This window comes from Arachis stenosperma, chromosome 10 (assembly GCF_014773155.1).
Source record: "Arachis stenosperma cultivar V10309 chromosome 10, arast.V10309.gnm1.PFL2, whole genome shotgun sequence".
Classification (NCBI taxonomy): domain Eukaryota; kingdom Viridiplantae; phylum Streptophyta; class Magnoliopsida; order Fabales; family Fabaceae; genus Arachis; species Arachis stenosperma.
In genome coordinates this window covers 16,320,350-16,341,692 of record NC_080386.1, presented here as the reverse complement: position 1 = coordinate 16,341,692, position 21,343 = coordinate 16,320,350, and the positions used below count along the sequence as shown (strand labels likewise).

Sequence of the window (21,343 nt, the reverse complement as noted above, 5' to 3'; positions counted from 1 at the left end):
TACGTATTATTTCTCTTTGGCTGGAATCAAAGCAGCTAGCTGTTAGGAAGCTAAAGAGGCTCATTGGAGGATTGGATGAGCTGGTTAGATAGCGTGATTCGAAACAAAATTTTGTTGTAGAGGGTTTTGTTGGGGTTATAGTTGGACCTTTTGGTTTATTCCCAAAAAAAGTGGTTGTAATCCAGAAATTTAATTCTCTGGGTCAGTCTTTTCCTTTCATCAAAAGAAACCCTATCAACGTTCACCAAAACCGTCATTGTCGGTCTCATAACTCTCACTGTCTCCAGCGCTGGACTTCTATGTCTGTTCCGGGTGCTCCCTCTTGGTCAACGACTTCTCCACGGATGCCAATCCCCAGCTCATGCGTCGTAGCTGGGGAGCGGTGGTGCTCACAGACGTCATCTTGGTCAGGTGCGCTTGTTCCGCAGTCAGTCGTGGTATTCGTCCTCCGCCGTGCTTGTCAGTTGAAGGTAAGAGCTGCTCTGCCCACTGAATGATCAGCTTTGAGTATTGGCTTCCAAACGTGTTCAGGTAATTTCAATTTTTTGTTTCATAGCAGACCAATACTCAACAAAACTGAAATTTTCGTTGCTTACATGATGATGCGCGCATATGTTTAACTGTATCAAAAATGATAAAAATGTCTCTCTTCCATATGGAATGTTTTTAACTTGTATCTTTGAGTATTTTACTATTGATTTGAGTAATGAGACCCTAGAAGACAGAATTTCATATCTCAAGGGTGGTTGTACAGTAAAATAATAAAAAAAAGGCACAAGGGTAGCCAAGAACATAGTTTTGGAAGAAGAAGATAAAGAAAGTCTTTCTAGTCCATCTACCGCAGGGACATCCTCCTATCACAAGTACCTAATGAATGGCATTGTTAAGGACGTCTTACAAGAGCTTATAAATCTCACTAAACAGATGATCAACTCGAGCCAACAAGTTAGGAAACTAGCAATTCAAAATGAGAACTCCTTTAGGAAGTTTCAAAAACGAGTTGAAGTGTTGCTTAAATACATAGACTCTTTGGACGACGAACAAGCAATGTCCGAACAAGAAGAAGATCATCTTAGAACCGAGGATGAGGGATCTGATGTCTAGCTCTGATTGATGCAGCTATCTTTTCTTAGAATTTGTTTCTGATGATACACTTTTTGGCTTTTGGATTTATTGTTTGAATACGGTTGGATGACTGTAATAGTCATAGGGACTTAACTTTTAGACTAACACTATTACCTGTTTTGCACTTGTGATTTGTATGTTAAACTATTTTTTTTTGCAAGTTTTTCGTCCTTGATAACAAAAAGGGGAGTAAGTGTTGTGAAAATGAATTGAAACAGTTATGTTGAAACTGTTGAAAATGTTTGATGATGCTTGAGGTTGGCTGCAGTTTTTTATTTTTTTTAAACCATTATTTCATGCAGCTCTGATTAAGTATATTCTGATTGTGAATATTGATTATACTTACTTGCTCTGATTGTAATGATTTTTGCATAATGATGTTGTGTTTGGTATATGATTTTTTGACTAAGTAGTTCCATATAATGTTTGGTTTAGCTCTGATTAATATTTGTTTTAAAGCTGCTTTGATGATGAGTTTTGATTGGAGAAATAGTCTTGTATATATTGACAAGTGATCAAACAGAATCACTAAAATATAAAATTGTTTCTAAAATTCTTGGATGCTTGATATTATTTCTATGTAAGTTTTGTTGATATCAGGTTGATAAAAGAAAACATTTAGGGGGAGCACAATGATTAAAAGAAAGGGAGAGCTTCAAATCATAGAAAACATTAAAGGGAAGTTTCTAAAAACTTTTCTTATTTCTTTTTCAATTCATTTCATAATGTTTGTCATTAAAGGGGAGATTGTTGAGTTTGAAGAATTAACAACATATTATAGATGATGACTAAACATTATTATTGGGTTAAAAGTCAATTATGTGCTTGGTTATTGTGTTTAGTGAGTAGAAAATTAATTTAATTGAAACTAGCCCAAGAAGCATGGAAAACAAGTCCAAATTACACCTGGTTCACTTACAAACAAGTTCAAGAAAATAATTGTTCATCACAACAACAAATTTCTTTTAGAAATAAAAAGAATGCTTCAGGCCTAAAATTGATGAAGTGAGTCCATCTTCATTAACAATCCCAAACGATGGTCCAAGTCCAATCATTCACTTAGTTTTTAACTAAATAATTCAAGTTCATTTTCATTTGAACCATCAATTACCACCGAACCAAAACTCTCTTTTCTCTCTTTTTCATTATCCACGTGTCACGTGAAATCTCAGAAGTAAAGCAAGAAAAGAAAGCTCTGTCTAGGGTTCACATCAAATAAGAAAAAGGGGTTAGCTACAAAGAAGAAAAAAGAAGAAATCAGAAGTTAGGGCACAAAACAAATCTTAGGCTGGATCAGAAAGATGTTTTCATTTTTGGTACACTCAAAGTAGCATGCTGAAACTTCCTTCCTCCTCATACACATTTCTCATAAGATGAAAAAATAGAGACTATGGAGCTCTGTTGTGAATCAATGTTCAAAAATCAAATTTGAAGTCAAAGTAAGAATGCACGGTTCAGATTCAAGAAGCAATTTGAAAAAGGATGAAAGAGAAGATAGAATGTATGGATGCATGTATGATTCAGTCACTGCTTCTACTCTATTTCTCCTCTATGACACCACTGTAGTTACTGATTTTTTGGGAGAAGAAGTCCAACATGCTGAAGCAAGTTTCAAGCTTTGGAAGCTTCACTCCTCTATTAAATGGGTGAACGGGCAAGGGTTGAAGTAAGGAGAGAAAAACACAAAGTTAGGGTTTCCATAGCTCACTGAGCTATCCATTCTTCTCCTTCATAGTTCTCATTGAATATCTTATTTTCTCAGTCTAGTATTTCTTCGTATTCAATGAAAAAGGCAAAACAGTGAGGTTTGTATGAAAAATCTATTGAGTGAAAAAAGACAATAGAGTTAGACTTAGAAAAAAAATCCATAGCTATTTCAGAAATGTTTTGTAAGTGTTTCTATTTTGTTGTCATGATTTTGAGGGGATTTTCTTGCAAGTTGTGTTAGCACTTTACTGTTGAAAAGTTAGGGTGAGTTCCTAGCCAACTCTAGTCTGGGTTAGAAACTGGATTTGTCCCAAGTAGGATTGGTTAGAATCCTAGAGAGCATTGGTGAATGTAATTCTGTTGAAAGATGGTGAAACTTCATCATAGTTATGATGGAGACTGGATGTAGGCTACATTGCACTGAGTAGCTGAATCAGGATATATCTGTGTCATTTCTCTTTCTCTTTTCTGTTTCTGGTTCTACAATTTAAGAGACAAAGCAAAATTATCTCCTGATTATTCTGTCCAGTTATACCTCACAACAACTCACTTTGCTTATATTTCGGATTTAGCTCCTACCTCGTCAAGAGAAAAAATCAAAGTATCTCCTGGTTTTCACTCAAGATGTCTCAACAAATTCAAGGTTTGAAAGCAAAATTAAAAGAGACCAAGATTCGACCCCCCTTTCTCTTAGCCACCGATTTTCATAAAAAAAAGAAACATTAACAAACAAGTTTTCAACTAAACTTGAATAACTAGGCCAAATTTTACAAAATTCTATTAAACAGATATACATAGCTAGCGACTGACCTTCAATAAAATCACAAGTATGAATCCAACAGAAGAAAAGAAAAAACAAGTTTTCAACTTAACTAGAACCTATTCATAACCTACCAATTTTGTCATTGACACTACAGTATCCTAACTCCACCAACCACTACCAGACACACATACGAAAAAAGGGAAAGAAAAACACATCTCACAAAGAAAAAAGGGTCATTCAGCGTTAGCATTTAGCAACTCTCAGTTTAGCAAAATACTTGTCATTTAATTTGTATTCATAATTATACAATTAATTTTTCCATGTCCCCTATTGAAGAATAAAATATTACAATATCATTTTTACTGTGTCATAATAGCAGCATGTCATATATCCATAATAAAGTGATAAATAGGACAATATTTTGAATTACAATAACAATTAATAAAAAATTATTTAATCTTGTGACAACTCACAAAATGAATAAAAATAATTAGCTATGACAAAGGTAAAGATCAAAAGTAGTATAGCTAGAACAATAATCCTTCTCCAATGCATTGTCTTGGATAAGATTTTTTCCGGGAAGAACCAATTTCAGTTTCTTGGACAGCATTGATAACATTGTCTTGTGGTTGTTTATCACTTTGTGATTATTCCTTCTTTAACATACAGGAAAAAAAATTATGAACAAAATTAACTCAGCAAAAAATATTTGACAGAATCATTCAACAACTCACAACTCAAATATTCAGTAAACCACTAAACCCAGTATTATTAAAAAAACTATAAAAGTATTATCAAAATCTAAAAATTAGCAACTCGATATTTTAACAACAGTACAAATTACAAAACAAGCAAAAATAATTATAAGTAACAGTATTTACCGGCAACGAGGGAGGAAGGAGAGTGACGACGACGAAAGAGGAGTGAGAACTGCCGGCGGAGAGAGAGAGAGAGAGAGAGAGAGAGAGAGAGAGATGCCGACGGCGACAGAGCTTCCATACGACGGCGAAGAGATTCCTATGATGGTGACAGAGTTTTCACATGCGACGCAAGCCCTGAGCGGAGAAGAGTTCGGCGATGACTACAAAGAGGGACGGTAGCTGCGATGGTTGCGGTACTGCGAGGCTACGGGGTTGCGTTTGGGGACTAGGGTTCTTTCAATTTTCAGAGAGAAATAGAGGAGTGGGATTGAGGCTGCATTTAGGGGATTACTAGATTATGGCTCTTTCTTTTTTTTTAAAGGGTTAAATGACATCATTTTGAGGGGTGATAGCGAATCGAAAACTCTCAAATAAACCAACTAGTCCCGATAATTTACCGGTTAACCATCGATTTATCTGATCTTTTGACTGATTTTTTGACAAGAAATTTATGAAATCAACCGAATTGATTAGATGACCAATTTTCAATTAACTCAGTTAAACCAGCTGATCTGATTCGATTTTTAGAACTATGATTCTAATAAAGGCATTGGCTCCAAACCCATTTCAACAATGCCATAACAAGTTTGGAATGATTGATGCAACCCATTTCAGCATGACGGAGATAATACATTATGAATCACACAACATCAGTAATGTAGACAATTAGTTGTTAATTGTCATATTTTTAGTAAGTTCTAACCTCAAAGTTAGTTATGAGATAGTTAATGATAATTGAATCATTTATTAGATATTTATTTCTAGTTAGCAAATGAGTTGAATAAGATAGTATATAAGCTTGTAAAATGAGATGAGAAACTTAAGGTTTGTTCTTGTAAATCTTATTGGATGAAGCTAGTAAAAACACCATACTCTTCTCTTCTCGACTCTCTTTTCTCTCCTCACAAGTTAGATCTGTTCTATTTTCTCTACTATCTAAACTCACAATTTTGTTATGGAGTTTTAGATTTTTTACTATGTAATTTTATATATTCATTTAGATGTTGATGTGAATTAAAAATAAAATTTTAAAAAGCGACGATTACTATTAATTCTCTAGTTGAATTCTATCAGATTTGGTAGAAATTAGTTATTGTTTTATTGATGATTTTACTCTTACTAATCATAGCTTAGTTATTTTAAGAAGGTGATAAGATAAAAATAATTCAATTAAACTTTTTAATGGTAATTAGTCACAAAACTGACAAAAGTAATGTTTGGGCCTCCTGCAGGAATCTTAATATTCCATGATCCGGTAGAGGGTAACGGATGCCTTTCTAACATATGTCACATTATCACGTAATAAAAGCCACAGATAATGCAAATTATTGCTTCAATGATTTGATGAGGAGCAACATCATACAAGATTATAAATCCTGATTGATTTCTTTATTTTTTTTTTCAGTATATTCGTTTTTAAAATTTTGTTATAAAAATATAAATAGAACCCAACCGGACCTAATCCCCTAATATCCCTGTACATTAGTACATTCATATTAATACCGATCTTATCATTCATTGACTCACTCACATCCATACATCCATACATGATGTTATCACAATTTGTAAAAACGTGTGAATTTTTCTGCACAACTACAAAAAGTGGTTTGAAAGGAGAGGACAAAAAAAATAATGATTTTTTTTTTATTTTTTTTATCTTTTTCTTTCTAAATTCCAAACTAATAAAAACTACTTATTTTTTAATGGATGCTCATCATTTCATCACAATAAAATATATAGAATATATATTTTGCACAAAGTATAAATTCGTATTCTGCATATATCTTATAATAGTAAAAATTAATTAAAAAATCGTTAACAATTTAACATATTTCACTAAATTATTTAATATAATACATAATAACATTTAAATTATTATTTTCAGATGAAAATATCCCTGTCTAACTAAAGTACTAAACTCATAATAAATTTCAAATAAAATAAATATAATATAAAATTTGACAATATTATGCATATAAAATTGGTTATGTAAGTTGAGCTGGCAGCAAACACCCTTTCAATGTCCCGCTTTCATTCATCAACAGGTCAGTAATCACTACAAACTCATACTCACTTTACTTTCTCTTCAAAATTTCAACGATCATGTCAAATATTAACTGGAATAATGACAATGGGATGAACATATCATATGATTCATACACAAATTCTCGTATTTTACAGTTACGATGATTCTATGGCAAGTCATTGCTATTATTCTTGCTTTGAATTCGGTGTCTGGAAACCAGAAGCTGAGAAATGAGGTGGTGTTTGCGGAGCATGGAGCGGTGGCGACGGACGATCGGCGGTGTTCGAGGATCGGAAAGGATGTTCTGCGGGAAGGAGGGCACGCGGTGGATGCGGCGGTGGCGGCGGCTCTTTGTTTGGGGGTTGTGAGCCCGGCGTCAAGTGGACTGGGGGGTGGAGCATTTATGCTTCTGAGGTTGGCGGATGGGGTCGCAAAGGCCTTTGATATGAGAGAAACTGCTCCTCTTCATGCTTCCCAGGTAACAACCATTCTTTATCATCTTCACAAGCGATTGCAATTTTGTCTCAAGCTAAATTAAAAAATACTGTCTCCCAACCAAAATCACTTGCTAATATCAATGTATTTTTATATAAATACATATATAATTTATCTGTATATTTTATATTTTAAAATATTTTATTTTAATAATTAGTTTTATTATACACTTAAGATAATTAAGGTAATATATATAAAAAAATTTATTTTTAGATTTTTTAATTTAAAAATAATTTAATTATTCTATTAATTTTTATAATTTTACTGAATTTGTAATTATATTTTTATATTTTTTAATTAAATTTTTTATTATTTTTAATTTTGTAATTAAATTTATTTTATATAAAAAATATTAAAATTGATAAAATAATTTTTTTAAAATATATGTAGTTAAAAATGTAGTTAGATTTTTTATTACGAATATTTTTAATTTATAAAAAAAATATTCAATTAACTCTAATATTTTTTACATAAGAAATGATTTATTACAAAATTACAAAAAAATATAGACTTAATTAAAAAATAAAATATATGAACCTATACAAATTCGCAATTGAGACTTTGTATTAAATAAAAACTTTTGATTAAATTTTTTCAACTAATTTTATGATAAATAAAATTTAATTTTGAAAATTTTGTTTTCGTAATTAATGTTGAATGAACTATGAATATTCTAAAAATAAATATTTTAAAATAAATTTTCTTCTGAAAAATAAAAACTAGTAAGAATTTAATCATACTTTTATCTATCGTAAGAATTTAGTTATAAATTTTAAATTATAAAAATTTAATTAAAAATTGATAAATATTGAACTTATATGTCTAAATAAATTTTTTTAATATTAACACTAATATTTCTTTAAATTCGGACGTCATATTCTGAGAGAAAACTGCATCACAAAAGTGAATGGATCCAAGTTAAATTAAACGATGGCCTTTGGAATAGATATGTTTAAGAAAAGGAATTGTACTTAAAAATGATAGCTTTTGGGATAATGGTAAGGTCATGGGTTAAATTCCCCTGACAATGGTCAAGTATGTCTTCCGGCAAAAATAATAAAAAATATACCTTCTGGTTTAGCAGGTACACCTTAGTTTTTAAATATTTAATCCTTGTAATAATTTATTTTTGTTTTCCTATTTTTTAATTTTGAAAAAGATTAAAATGATTAGTTTTAATTTTTATACTTTTATTTTGGTTTTGTTAAATAATCTCCCTGTAATATTAAAATAGTTTATATGTTTTATCCTTAGAATTGTCGGCATTCATATCATTCATGGTAAAAACAATAGTTTATTCTGGACTTAAAACACAAATCACAAATTTTTTACAACAAATTTTTTTTTAGCCGTTACATATAATTTTCATTGATTGTGTTTTAAGGGAATTTTCTTTTCATCGTCCCATAACGATTTTATGTTAAGCTTTGTACCGGTTTTAATTACTGCAATTTACCGTTGTTCTAGTGAACTTTCTAATGTCATTATTGTCTGTCATGAATTATCCAAAATTTTCAGGACATGTACGGTGGCAATGCTACTTTGAAGGCAAAAGGTGGCCTCTCCGTGGCTGTTCCGGGAGAACTCTCCGGCCTTCACGAGGCATGGAAACAACACGGGAGGCTTCCATGGAAGCGACTCGTAAGGCCGGCCGAGATTCTTGCCCGCCGAGGATTCAAGATTTCGCCATACCTCAGGATGCAAATGGAACAAACAGAGTCAGGTATATTGCAAGACAAGGGTCTTCATAGCATATTTGCACCAAATGGAGAACTCTTGAACATTGGTGAAGTATGTTACAATAAGAAACTGGCCGACACTCTTGGAGCTATTGCCATGTTTGGTCCACAAGCCTTCTATGGTGGATTGGTTGGCCATAATTTGGTTAAGGATGTTCAGAGTGTTGGAGGGATATTGACCATGGAAGACCTAAAAGGATATCAAGTTAAACAAACCAAACCAATAACAAATGATGTTCTTGGACTTGAGATTCTTGCCATGCCTCCTCCTTCAGGTGGGCCTCCAATGATGCTTGTAAGTATATGTAATTCAATACATTGTGATTTTTTTAGTGTAAAACATTATTTTTCTTAACGGTTTTTTTTTTTTTTTCTAAAATACTCTTAATGTTTAATTTTATTTAATTTCGTCTCTAACATTTTTTATTTGTGTCAAAATTATTCCTAAATACTAACTCTATCTAAAACGTTATGGACAAAATTAAAAACATAACCGTTTAAACTTTAGGAATATTTTCAAAAAGGGAAAGTATATGGAGCCAATGGTTTAAGCGTAGTACAATGGAGGTTTAGGAAGTATTAGAGATATAATCATTAGTGTTACATTGTCCTATCAGGTTACACTTTTGGGATGAGTGGTTTCATGATATGATATTAGAATTCTAGATCCGAAAGGTCAGGGATTCGATCCTTTGTGAACCCCAAAATCAGTTTAAGTTTGTATACTTAGGCCATTGGCTCCCTAGCACTACTCTTTCAAAAAAATTACAAATATTAAAGACAAAAAATATATTTTATCTTATTTTGAGTTCTCTCTCTTTTTTTTTTTTCAATTTTAGTAAATTTTTAAACTTGTTCACAACAGAGAAAAAGTAGTCCATCTGCATTAGGAACCATTTTCTTTCAAAAACTTAAAATCACTTAATACAAACATACAAATTTTTTCAAAATTACAAATTGTTTTATATCCGACAATAACCTCACTAACCTTAGATTAAGGATTTAGTTTAATCTCATGTTCTATTACAGCTGCTGAACATTCTAGCACAATATGAGCTCCCTTCAGGACTTTCTGGCTCCCTTGGGTACCATAGAGAAATTGAAGCTTTGAAACATGTTTTTGCTGTGAGAATGAATCTTGGAGACCCTGATTTTGTGAACATAACTGCTGTTCTTTCTGACATGCTTTCTCCTGAGTTTGCTAAAGTGCTAAAGAATGACATCATTGATAATAGAACTTTTGGTCCCGATCATTATGGTGGCAGGTAGGCTTCTAATTTCACGAATTAAACTAATTCAAAGCTACAATTTGCCACCAATATTTATTTTTTCTAAATTAAAAGTAAAATACATTTTTATCTTGAAAATATAAAAGAGTAAACAAATATATCATCATTCTAATTTCTAAATTCATGCAACTTTACAACTGTATTTTTTTGGTCCGTAGCAAATTAATTATGGTCTTTGGATGCCATATTTGACTTGTAGTCAATTCCTTGTTCCATATGTCAATCCAACATTTTAAGCATTTATAGCGAATGCTAAGAAAAATGCATTCAATCCGTTGACAAACAATCAATCAAAGCTTGCGTGTCATATTAGCAAACTAGACTTTGTTTGCTAATTTTTTTTTTCCTGAATGATTCAGTAAAATAAATTATGTTATCAATTTGTATCATGATGCAATCAGTTTTGCCGAGAAAGACGAGAGATCTAATTATTTATTTTTTTATTAATTTAAATTTTTGAAAAAATTGATTTCATGCTATGATATTAGAACCTCTATAATTTAAGGTGAAAACTTAGGTGTAGTCAACTTCACCTAAAATTTTGACTTAATTTTTTTTTAACGAGTCTCAATTATTAACTTCAGGTGAAATTACTGAATTTCTAAATTCAATTTTTTTTATTCTAAAAAAAGGATTTTAAGATAAATCCAAAAAGAAAGAGAAAAAAAATTATGCAAAAATTGTACACAAATTAAAAGAAATTTTTGAGTAAAAAAACATATTAAAAATATAATTATTCATGTGCCTTTTCTTGAAAAAATAATTTTATGATGAGAAAATAAAAATTGAGTTATGTTATTTGTACTATCTAATACGCGGAGTTGGTGCAGATTTTTTATTATGATTGCATGAAATATGCGATCAAATTTGTGCGAGTCCCTCAGCCTATCCAATGATAAAAATAAATGTGTTGACAGGCTAACATTTTTCATGTGATTATGATTTCCATGTGTATCGAAAACTGTTAAATTCTTTGGTGAATTTACTTGCCTTGTCCTTTACAGGTGGAATCAGATCCATGATCATGGTACTAGTCATCTAAGCGTCATTGATCTTGATCGCAATGCAGTGTCCATGACTACCACTGTGAATGCATATTTTGGTTCAAAGATCCTTTCACCAAGCACAGGAATAGTACTAAACAATGAGATGGATGATTTTTCCATGCCTATGAAAAATGTCTCCAACGACGTTCCACCTCCTGCTCCGCCCAATTTCGTCGCGCCCGGAAAGCGGCCGTTATCGTCCATGAGTCCAACTATTGTCCTCAAGGTAAAAACCCTTTTCCAGCAAACTACCCTAATTGATTTAGATATCTAAATGGGATAAAGTTTTGATTTAGAATTTTAGATCTTAACGTTTGTAATTTTGTGATAAGTTTTAATTTTCTTTCTAACGTTTAAAATGTTATATTTGTATTACAAATGTTTTATTTCGGGCTTGTTTGGATGAGCTTCTAAGAAAAGATCTTTTTTCGAGTTATCTTTTTTTAAAAGATCTTATAGAGAAGTAAAAGTAATTTTATGTTTAGATATCTCATGTAAAAAGGTCTTTTTATCTATCAATTATGTTTGGGTATAACAATATAAAAGTACTTTTTTGTTTATTTATTACATGAAAAACATCTTTTTTTTAAGGAAAAAAGATCTTTTAAAAAAAGATGTAAATTACAGCTTCTCAAAAAAGATCTTTTTTTGATTTTACTAGTGCTTTTACTTTTACTACTAGAAATTTGCCAAACACGTTAAAAAATAAAAAAAGATCTTTTTTCATTGAAAAAAGATCTTTTTTTAACAAAATAATGGCGCCCAAACATGTTCATCCTATTTTATTCCTCTAGTAAGTATTAAATTTTATTTTCAAAAATATTGTTTCTTTCTTTATTATTATCATCATTTTTTTTATTATTCTGTCGTTTTTACTCTCAAATCACTATGATTACTATTATGATCACTACAACTATAATCTTTGCGACCACCTAAAAGAAAATCATAATGGTGAAAGGAATATTTTTGAAAGAAAAATTTTAATTTTGACCAAGGACTAAAATGAGATAAAATAAAACATTTAGAATAAAAATATGACGTTTTAAATATTAAGGACGAAATTAAGATGTAGACCAATTCTAAAATCTAAATGCTCCACCTATAAATGCAGATTATGATGGTTGTTAGTTACCTTGAAAAATCAATGGTCTTGGAAAGTTTTCATACCATTTTATTTAAGGAGAGTTATTTTGAACCGAATGTAATGTATGAGAGCTTTGGCCTAACGGCTATCGGTATCACTAACCAGTTTGGTATAACTTGTGATAATGGCTGAATAGGATGGGAAATTGCAAGCTGCAGTAGGTGCTAGTGGAGGAGCCATGATCATAGCTGGAACATCAGAAGTTATTCTGAATCATTTTGTGAAAGGAATGGATCCTTTTTCTTCTGTAATGTCTCCAAGGGTCTATCATCAGGTACTTCTTCCTTGCCTTCATGGTTTAACCGTTATGGTCGCCTTGCAATGCAGAGAATTACAAAATAAATAAACAGACAAAAGTACACATGAAAGAATTTGAAGTGCACCAAAATACATATAAAGATTCGTAAATATCAAAGTGCATCTTAGAAATTGTTTTCAATGGATAAAAGTTCAATCAAATATTTGTAAATAGCAAACCCTTAATAATTACATGACACATTTTGTTCATCGAAAACAATCTTTTGGATATACTTTAATATTTACAAATTTTTTATATGTACTTTGTCCACCCCAAATTTTTTTTATGTGTATTTTTGTTTATTTACTCTAGAAAAAACTATTAAAAATTAGAAACTAGTATAAGTAAGAAACTAACTAATCACAGTCAGCACTTAACCAATTTCTCAACTCCTAACAGTTTCAAATTACAATAAAATTAACACTGGAATAGTCTTTTGTTTTTGCCACTTTTTGAGATTACCTGTGTAACTGGCCAATGTGGTTTATTCATGCAGCTTATACCTAATGTGGTCAATTATGAGAATTGGACAACTGTGAGTGGTGACCACTTTGAACTTCCTTCTGACATAAGGGCAGCCCTTATAAGTAAGGGTCATGTCCTAAAGGGCCTTGCAGGTGGTACAATTTGCCAACTTGTAGTTCAAGACATTGATCCTTCAATGGGGAATAATAAAGAAAGTGGAAAGCTTGTGGCTGTGAGTGACCCAAGAAAGGGTGGTTTACCTTCAGGCTTCTGAGATACAAATCCTCCATCATCGTCATATCTTTGCAGTTTTACTTTAATTAGACCAATAATAATGCTTAGGATAACCATTTTTGAGATATTAAAAAAAAACAATATTGGTACACCTAGTTTGTGAATCATTGATTTGGACAAGTCATGCATCAGTTTGCAAGATAATTGGAATTAAGTTTGCAAGATAATTAGAATTAAGTCCGAAAGTGATTCCTCAGAACCCGAAATTAGCAAAAATATACAACATTAGTTTCTACTGGCGAGATAAATCACTTCATGAAAAAAGACCGAAAGATTAACATGGTATACTTTTATCAATTTTAAAGATATAACTAGTGCAATTAAAATCTCGAGAAATATTTTAATGCAAACAACCAATCTAAAGGATTACTTTGGAGCTTTACCCACTTAGTTGCAAAATAAGGGAGACCCTTTGATTATGTGATAATTATATTATTACTGGGAATAGTATTAAGGGCAAACTACATTAATTTATCCTAAAGTTTAGTAAAATTCAACCAAATTTCGTATTTCTAAACGCATATGTTAATCTTTATTGAGATTTAAGTAATAATACAGTCGGTACCTTTGTATTTTAAGATACAAAGATATAAGTGAGAGAAGAATAAACAAAGATATAAGTTCTGTAGAGAGAACAAGAATTTAAGTGGGAATAAACAGAAAATGCAGAATCAACTAAAATAAAACTATGTTCTTCAAAAGATAGTCCATTGATCTTCAAAAACACACAACATAATATTATACACATTTTACATGACCAACTTCCAAGCAGACTTATTGTAAATATTTGATTTTTGCAACAAACCTATACCAATGCGTCCAAAATTAATTCATTTACAAACTCATGCATAAAATTATGAGAGCAATCATATTTACAACTTCTCCATAACTCAAAAGACTGCTGAAAAAAATGAGCATCCCTGTACCACCCCGTCAGCCGCGTGGTACACGGTTTTCTCATGCTCCTAGCCAAAGAAACTTGGCCGCATTTCATCACACCGCAGTTCACGTTACAAGTTAGGATTCTTACACTTGTTGAAGAAGACTAAGCTGGTTCGCGAGGACGATCCGACCAAAGCGAGCTCAGAGCTCTCAGGCGTTGGAAGTATTCCCCCATAGCAAGCAAGCATCGAGCTGCCTGACGGATAGTCAATATTCGAGACATCTGCTGCAGTGTCTCCTTCCGAAGATGATCAGCCTGGTGTACATAAAAGCATGGTTAATTTCTCTAATCACAACATGGTTGAATTTCCAATACAAAAGACATAGCTAAACCTCAGAATTCACATGACAATGTATGTAGAAGAAGTTTAGCTAATGATCCTAAAGCATGGTTATATTTCCTTCTTTCACTTACTGATTGATATATGAATCCTATTACTAGATACAGATTAATCCGAAACGGGGTTTGTTGCTTCCCCGTCCAACACGATTTCGTTTATGACCTTTCTTAGAGTCAAACTCAAGACGTAAAAGGACAGGATCTAGACCTTACACTGCTAGACCAACTTCATATTGGTAAAGCATGGTTTTGCTTAATATTTCATTGATTATGCTTGAAATATAAGAATATCATTCTACTTTATGATTTGAACAAATAAAATAATAATAAATATACCATTATGTGATGAAAAATCATTATTACTTAGGCCTCCCTTGGGGATCTACTGAAGTGTACAATGGTAAGGTGGTTACTATAAATGCTTAATGATGAAATTGCCAAACAAGAAACAAGCATTATAATAGTGACCAATTGGTAGTTTTAAATGAACAGAATTATCTTGACATCAAACAGAAACTAATCACTTCTGATCCTACTTCACATTACCCAAATGATAGATTTAAAGCACAGTACCATGTTTACAATTTCTTGAACATAATCGGCAAATACATAAATTTACACAAGCTTCAAATTTTAATATTGGATCTGTTAATGACTTATATACTATTGTAGTTGATTGTAGAATAGAATCACAGGGATGCTGGGAAATTGGTGAAATCTGGCAAGTTTTCTTCCGGAATTCGGAACAAAAATTTTGCAACGAATATGGAAAAATGCGTTACAGAATTTAAAACAAATTTCCATTTCAAATTCTATAATTCACTTTTCCAGATTTTGACACATCACTATTAAAAAAATCAGGGACATACTTTTCCTAGTTTGAGATATCGCTTCAGGACAAAAAAATGGTCAGAATCCGAAATCTTCATTTCCGGGATTCTTGAAGAAGGAAACCAGGAGACTGCTTTTCAATGAAAAAGGGTTTAAGCAGCCCTTCAAGAGTGTATATACACAAAAAAGAAATAAGAAAAATAAGAAGTTGGCAACTACTGAACTACATAATCTTTCAGAATTCTCTACTAATCAAATTTCCCTTTTAATAGAAGAGGGTAGAAAGAGAAAAAAATATGTGGATTCAGAAAGTACTTTTACAAAACCATGTAAATAAATCATGTGCAAAAAATTAATACCCGCATAAGGAATGCTTGGATAAACAACATAGTAGAAAGGGATTTTTTTTATCAAATTGAAGGTAATGGCTAATTAAAAAAAGAAAAGGGGGGGGGGGGGGGGGTATATTACCTGGTTCACAAAGCTCACAAGAGCTTCCAACTTCTCTATTGCAGTAGCCATCTGTGGAATATAACTTCCTTCCATCAGTTGTCCGGCGGCTATGCTATCAGCAAGTGTTTGCTGTAGTTTCTCCATACCTTGTGAAAGGGCGTCTTCGGCTTGCTGACATGATTGTCCGAGGTTGCAGACATCCAATCGTTGTTGCTCCGTCAAAGGTTCAATCAAAGGAAGAAGAACCTGCAATTGAGTATGCCACGACATGATTGGATATTTGCGTAAAACATTTTTACATTAATAGTGCATCGCAATTAAATCCAAAGATATAAACTTAATTTAATCAAGGAACTCAATTAAGTCCTTCGCAAATTTCGAAATGCAGGTGTAAAGATGCAATTTTGAGTTCTGGCCAAGATAATAAATCTCTTTAGACAATCAAAAACATTTTGTCGAATATGAATCATCACCTTTAGAAGTTCAGAGGGTCGAAAGCCTCCAATCCATAAGAAAAATCTCTCGGCCGTAGTTTTCCACATGCCAGACATTACATAGAAAACGTCTGCTTTTGCAGCAGCAGATTTCATACGAAAGATTTCGGTGTAGTGATTCATCATATCATCTACAAGTATCCTCAGCTCTAAGTCACCAATATGAGAATTTAAAGCGTTTCTCAGTTCTAAGATTTGACTATTTTGCTTCTCAACCCAGTGTCCATACTCCATCTCGAAAGCTGTGATTCCTGCAAATCGGGTATTCTGAGAATGCCAGAAGTAATTGGAAAAAAGAAAATAAAAGAAAAGAAAAAGAGTACTATAACACATTAAAGAAGACATAATTTATAATACATTACATCAACCAAAATGAACTAAGACTAGCTTTATGTGAAACCATGAAAATTTCTACCATCAATTGGGGTTACAAGATTGATTTTGATTTGAGACCAAAGGTTGCCAAGGGACTGAGGCAACAAATATTAATATTATGATATGGAAGATGCTAAAACAAGAATTTAGGCATCTATTTGCCATTTAGGACAGTTAAAAGAAACAGAATATGATTAACTTAAAAATCTAAAAACAGTAAAACACCAAATTTTGAAGGCATGGAATTAGAAGTAGTAGCATGATAACAGACCAACCTGAATTAATAGGTCCAGCAAAACCTAGATGATTAGTATCCAATCCACCGGCTACATACATTCCCTGCGGTTTTGTCGGCTCAGGATATTAAGTTGACCGGCAAAAAAGTTATGATATTTATCAACGAATAATGATCTATTGAGAAGAAACCATACTGCACCTGCTGTCTCACACGTTCAAGCTCTTGCTCTAGCTGCATCAACTTCAAACGACTAGATTCTAATTGCTGCACATAGGCCTGTAAGGCAAATATCAGAATTCTCATCAACATTAGCAATATCTAAACACAGTACATGTATGTTGACATATCTATCGATGTATAGCGACCATTCAAACCTTTTTCCGCAAACGACTCTTCCGAGCAGCCTCTCGATTTTGCGCAAGTCGTCTCTGTATCTGCATGTTTAAACATGTAAGATTCCTACTTTTTTTATACTTATATATATTTTAATTACTGCATTTGTAAAACATCTTATTCTCACCTTATCAATAGGTTTACTTGCTTCTTGGTCATATTTGATATTCGTTCCCAGGATACCATGAGAAGCATCCTCTGACTAGGCAACAAACGGCATAAACAGATTTGATTAGTAGGCAGAATAGGCATTCTCATTTCCCAAGAAAACATAGCAAGAAATTCTGTAAACTCGTGGTACCTGACTATCAAACTTAATGTCGGCTTCATCAATTAAGGGAATGGATGCACTTAAATTGACATTACTTTTGAGGCTATCTCCCCACATATTGATCTGCTGGATAGGATCATACACGCCCATCCTTCTCGAGGAAACGAACTGCGTCGATGGTGAATTCATGCTCTATGGACTAATCGACACAGAAATTCAGTCAGTGTTCAGCATTCAACACATACATGTATATCAAACTGCGGCCAAGGAAAAAGAAAAACATTAATGCTCAATCAATCTTGCACTAATAAGCACAAGTTATAATGTATACATATGCCTTCAAGAGATGACATTATCAAGTAACCATTCAATGAAAATCAATCAATATGATTGTTAAGATCAAATAATCTTCTATTTATATAATATAACCAATTCATTACTACACAAGTTACACACAAGAAAAGCGAATGCAAAAGGATAGATGCCTTTATAGAAATAGTGATCATTTAAAACACATTAAACCAAACTCTTTTGAAATACTACTCAAACGTTTGCTTGAAAAGTTGCTCAAAAGTTACCAATTATGTGTCTTTCAAAATAAGACTGCAAAAAGCTATCAGCTGAAAAGACCAAAACACTTTAACAAGAAACAGAAGAAGATGGTGCTGACAAGAATAAGCTATTTAGCTTAAAGACTAAAAGAGCCACTATTGACCATGATGAAGAAGAAAGATATTTATGATTAAGAAGATATAAAATTAAAAAATAAAAATAGAACTGGGATTCACACATGCACATGCCCCTTCCAATATCATAGTAATAGTAGTAGGAGGGTGAAGGGACCAAAACCAACATAGAAAAGGGTAGCAGAAGATTAATAGGAACCCTTTAAATAACTTAATTATCAATCCAATTTCAAGAAAAATATAGGAAAACCAGACAATAACACAAACACAAACACTGCATAATTCATAATTCTGTTTAACCAATTATATTAATCCAAGCTTTTAGTTTTTTTCTTCCTTCATCATAGCCACAAAAACAACACCACCCTATGCAAAAGATTCCACAGTACTTCTATCTTTTCTTTTCCAAAACAAACCAAAAAAGATGTTAAAGGCTTACATATAAAGGACACATGAAAAACCAAATCCTAAACTATACCCTTTTCCTTTTCCCAAAGGGCAACACCAAAAGAAGTAGCAATAACTAACTGGAAGAAGAAAGAAAGTACCGGTAATCCTAGAAGAACTCGAAATTGTAGCAAAGACAAGAAACAAAAGCAAGCTTAGTTCAAAAACAAAAGACAAAAGCATCTCTCTCTCTCTCTCTCTATGCTTCTTATGTCATAAACTACAAAACAGTGTGTGATCCGTACTCACTTCAGTGGCTTCCTCGTTTTCCACAGCACTTATATGGATTAGGATAATTATTTATTGAGTACTATATTAAAAAAAAGGAAAATTAGAATTAAAATTAACAAAAAGGGGGCTAATAATAATAAAAGCCGAACCTAAGAGTTATAGAAAGGTAGCTTTGTTGAAATGAAGAAGCAGCAGAAAGAAAGTACTCATGAGTCATTCATAACCATAAACCTTCCATCATTGCGTTGAGAAGACGACGCCTTTCACAATGCCCAATTTTTTATTCATCAAAATGGAAGATGAAGCCCACCATTATTATTTTTATGATTTTGTATAAAATATTTTACATTATTTGGCCAATCATATTTATTTCTTTAAAAAATTATTTATTTAATTAATATAAAATAAAATTATTTTTGATGATGATTCTAATAGTTAACATAATTGTTCCATTGTAACTTCTTTTACTGTATAACTTATTAAAATTTAATTTTAATATACTCTCGGTATAAAATTATTTTACATATGTATTTAACTATATAATATTATATTAATAAAAATAATTAATTTTTATATTAACTGTATTATTATTTAAAAAAACGGTTATACTCTCTATAAGTGTTTGTTAAATTTAGAATATATTTTTATTTTGGTGGCTTGAATAAAAAAAAAAAAAAGCCAATAATTTATAATTCAAATAATATAGTTCTCTATATTTATTTAGTGATTAGAGGTTCGACTTTACTTTTGGTAATAAAATAAAATAAAATAAAATGAGTAAAATGTAGAGTTTGTGTTGTAGGATGTAATTGCAAATATTAATTTTGTGGGGGGTGCTGTGGGTGTAAGTGAATGGGAGTGTTGAGGAACAGAGAGTCAAACAAGAATTTGAGGGGAGAAGAAGGTATCGCAGTCATGGTCATGTTTCCACTACCACGCACTAATGTGCGCACCAGGTGGATCACCCCATCACAATTCATCAATCACCACCCTCTTTTAAGTTTCCCTACCACCGCCGTCACCACATTTTCCGGCCACCGCAACATCCTCACCACTAGTGGCTGTCTTCTTTTATTTTCTCATATTTTCATTTTGCTCACAATGCTTTAAGTCGGGGTTGATATTGGATCTATACAAAAAAGGAATAAATGAATAAAAGTACACAACAAATTTTAAGATCATAAAAATATATATTAAAATTTTGATGTTGTCATGTATATTTTTGTAATCTAAAAATTTTTCATGTGTATTTTTTTTATTTACTCAAGAAAACCTGCTAAATGAAAATCTTTATGAGTTGAAAGCTAATGGATCTAATAGATATGCACGGCTCAAAACATGAATCAATTAAAATTATTGTACTTAATTACAAGTAAGTTCATATTGTGAATCCAAATTTCATAAAATAAAGTCTACAATTAATTATAGCTCATATTTTAAAAAAAATTACTTGAACAAAAATTATTGTAACCCTGCTTAAAATAAATTGAACATTATATATAGCTCATATAATCGATAAGAAATCATTTCATATTTTACAAAATAGTTTTTTCTTACTGCATATTTGTCAGCCATTTTAGTGAGTGTATGACAAGTATGTAGATACAAATTAGAGCAACAGTGTGTATGAAGCTGATAAGTACAAAATAGTATGTTTTAAAAAAAGATTTAGAATATATCTTAACTATATATATAATATAATATAAGATCACTAGCTACTTTAAAACCTATCTATAAACTTTTTTTGATAAAAAATTGCTTCCTTTTGGTCAAATGCATGTCTCTCGCAGTTGGGGAGAATTTATATAGAACTATGACATTGGTCTATCAATAATCTAGTACGTATTTATATATATAAAAAATAAAAAATTCTATCCGCAAAATACAAATCAATTATTAAAATAGTTATTTTATTTTTTATATAAATATATATTATTTAAATATTTTTAATATATATTTTATATTTTAATATATATTTTATACGAAAATACTTGATTTAATTGCTGATTTTTTATGTTAATTTTTTTAAAAAAATTTATATTTCTAATGAATCATCTTAATCATTATATAAAATAATATTAATTTTGTTTTAAAAATTTTATTTATAAAATATTTATGATACAAAATAATTAAAAAGAAGTTTTAAAATATTATATTATTACTTTTCATATAAATAGCGAAAACTGAAACAGTGAAACTGCCTTGTTAATGTATTATCGGTGAATAAACTCTGGTTTTTTTATTCAATATATATGTCAAATTCTTAAATTATTCCAATTTATGTATACACAAATTTGTTCACATAACCCTAATTCTAGTCTTCAATTCAAA

The 21,343-nt window shown here is 31.4% G+C and overlaps 2 protein-coding genes across 8 annotated transcripts; one reads left to right on the top strand and one right to left on the bottom strand.

Annotated features, from left to right (window-relative positions):
- The first annotated feature begins 6,474 nt into the window (after window positions 1–6,474).
- LOC130958148 (glutathione hydrolase 1-like) lies at window positions 6,475–13,455 on the top strand. Of its 2 annotated transcripts, XM_057885078.1 has the most exons (7): window positions 6,475–6,560; window positions 6,697–7,019; window positions 8,555–9,070; window positions 9,805–10,040; window positions 11,069–11,336; window positions 12,391–12,528; window positions 13,049–13,455. In XM_057885078.1, the coding sequence occupies exons 1-7, from the start codon at window positions 6,536–6,538 to the stop codon at window positions 13,289–13,291; spliced, it is 1,749 nt and encodes a 582-aa protein (XP_057741061.1). In that variant the 5' UTR covers window positions 6,475–6,535; the 3' UTR covers window positions 13,292–13,455. The 2 variants fall into 2 exon arrangements, with proteins under 2 accessions (XP_057741061.1, XP_057741062.1); XM_057885079.1 differs by lacking the exons at window positions 6,475–6,560; window positions 6,697–7,019 and adding an exon at window positions 7,927–8,120.
- A 531-nt stretch (window positions 13,456–13,986) lies between these two features.
- LOC130958149 (transcription factor TGA4-like) lies at window positions 13,987–19,337 on the bottom strand. 6 transcript variants are annotated; one of them, XM_057885084.1, is made up of 9 exons: window positions 19,162–19,337; window positions 17,679–17,847; window positions 17,505–17,579; window positions 17,359–17,418; window positions 17,183–17,260; window positions 17,022–17,085; window positions 16,351–16,622; window positions 15,896–16,123; window positions 13,987–14,509 (listed from the first exon to the last, which is right to left on the bottom strand). In XM_057885084.1, exons 2-9 carry the CDS (start codon window positions 17,835–17,837, stop codon window positions 14,357–14,359), a joined length of 1,089 nt encoding a protein of 362 aa, XP_057741067.1. In that variant the 5' UTR covers window positions 17,838–17,847; window positions 19,162–19,337; the 3' UTR covers window positions 13,987–14,356. The 6 variants fall into 6 exon arrangements, with proteins under 6 accessions (XP_057741067.1, XP_057741066.1, XP_057741069.1 ...); XM_057885083.1 differs by having other exon boundaries at window positions 17,679–17,905; window positions 19,162–19,313; XM_057885086.1 differs by lacking the exon at window positions 19,162–19,337 and adding an exon at window positions 19,031–19,111.
- Window positions 19,338–21,343: the final 2,006 nt, after the last annotated feature.

What these genes read in the sequence shown, in the direction of transcription:
- LOC130958148 (XM_057885078.1), top strand. Translation starts at nt 6,536, where the DNA reads ATGTCCCGCTTTCATTCATCAACAG. An exon ending in GTGGGCCTCCAATGATGCTT is followed by an intron (nt 9,071 to 9,804) that starts GTAAGTATATGT and finishes GTTCTATTACAG; the next exon opens with CTGCTGAACATTCTAGCACA. An exon ending in GTCCAACTATTGTCCTCAAG is followed by an intron (nt 11,337 to 12,390) that starts GTAAAAACCCTT and finishes ATGGCTGAATAG; the next exon opens with GATGGGAAATTGCAAGCTGC.
- LOC130958149 (XM_057885084.1), bottom strand. Translation starts at nt 17,837, where the DNA reads ATGAATTCACCATCGACGCAGTTCGTTTCCTCGAGAAGGATGGGCGTG. An exon ending in TTGAACGTGTGAGACAGCAG is followed by an intron (nt 17,086 to 17,182) that starts GTGCAGTATGGT and finishes ACAAAACCGCAG; the next exon opens with GGAATGTATGTAGCCGGTGG. An exon ending in TGCTGGACCTATTAATTCAG is followed by an intron (nt 16,623 to 17,021) that starts GTTGGTCTGTTA and finishes CCCGATTTGCAG; the next exon opens with GAATCACAGCTTTCGAGATG.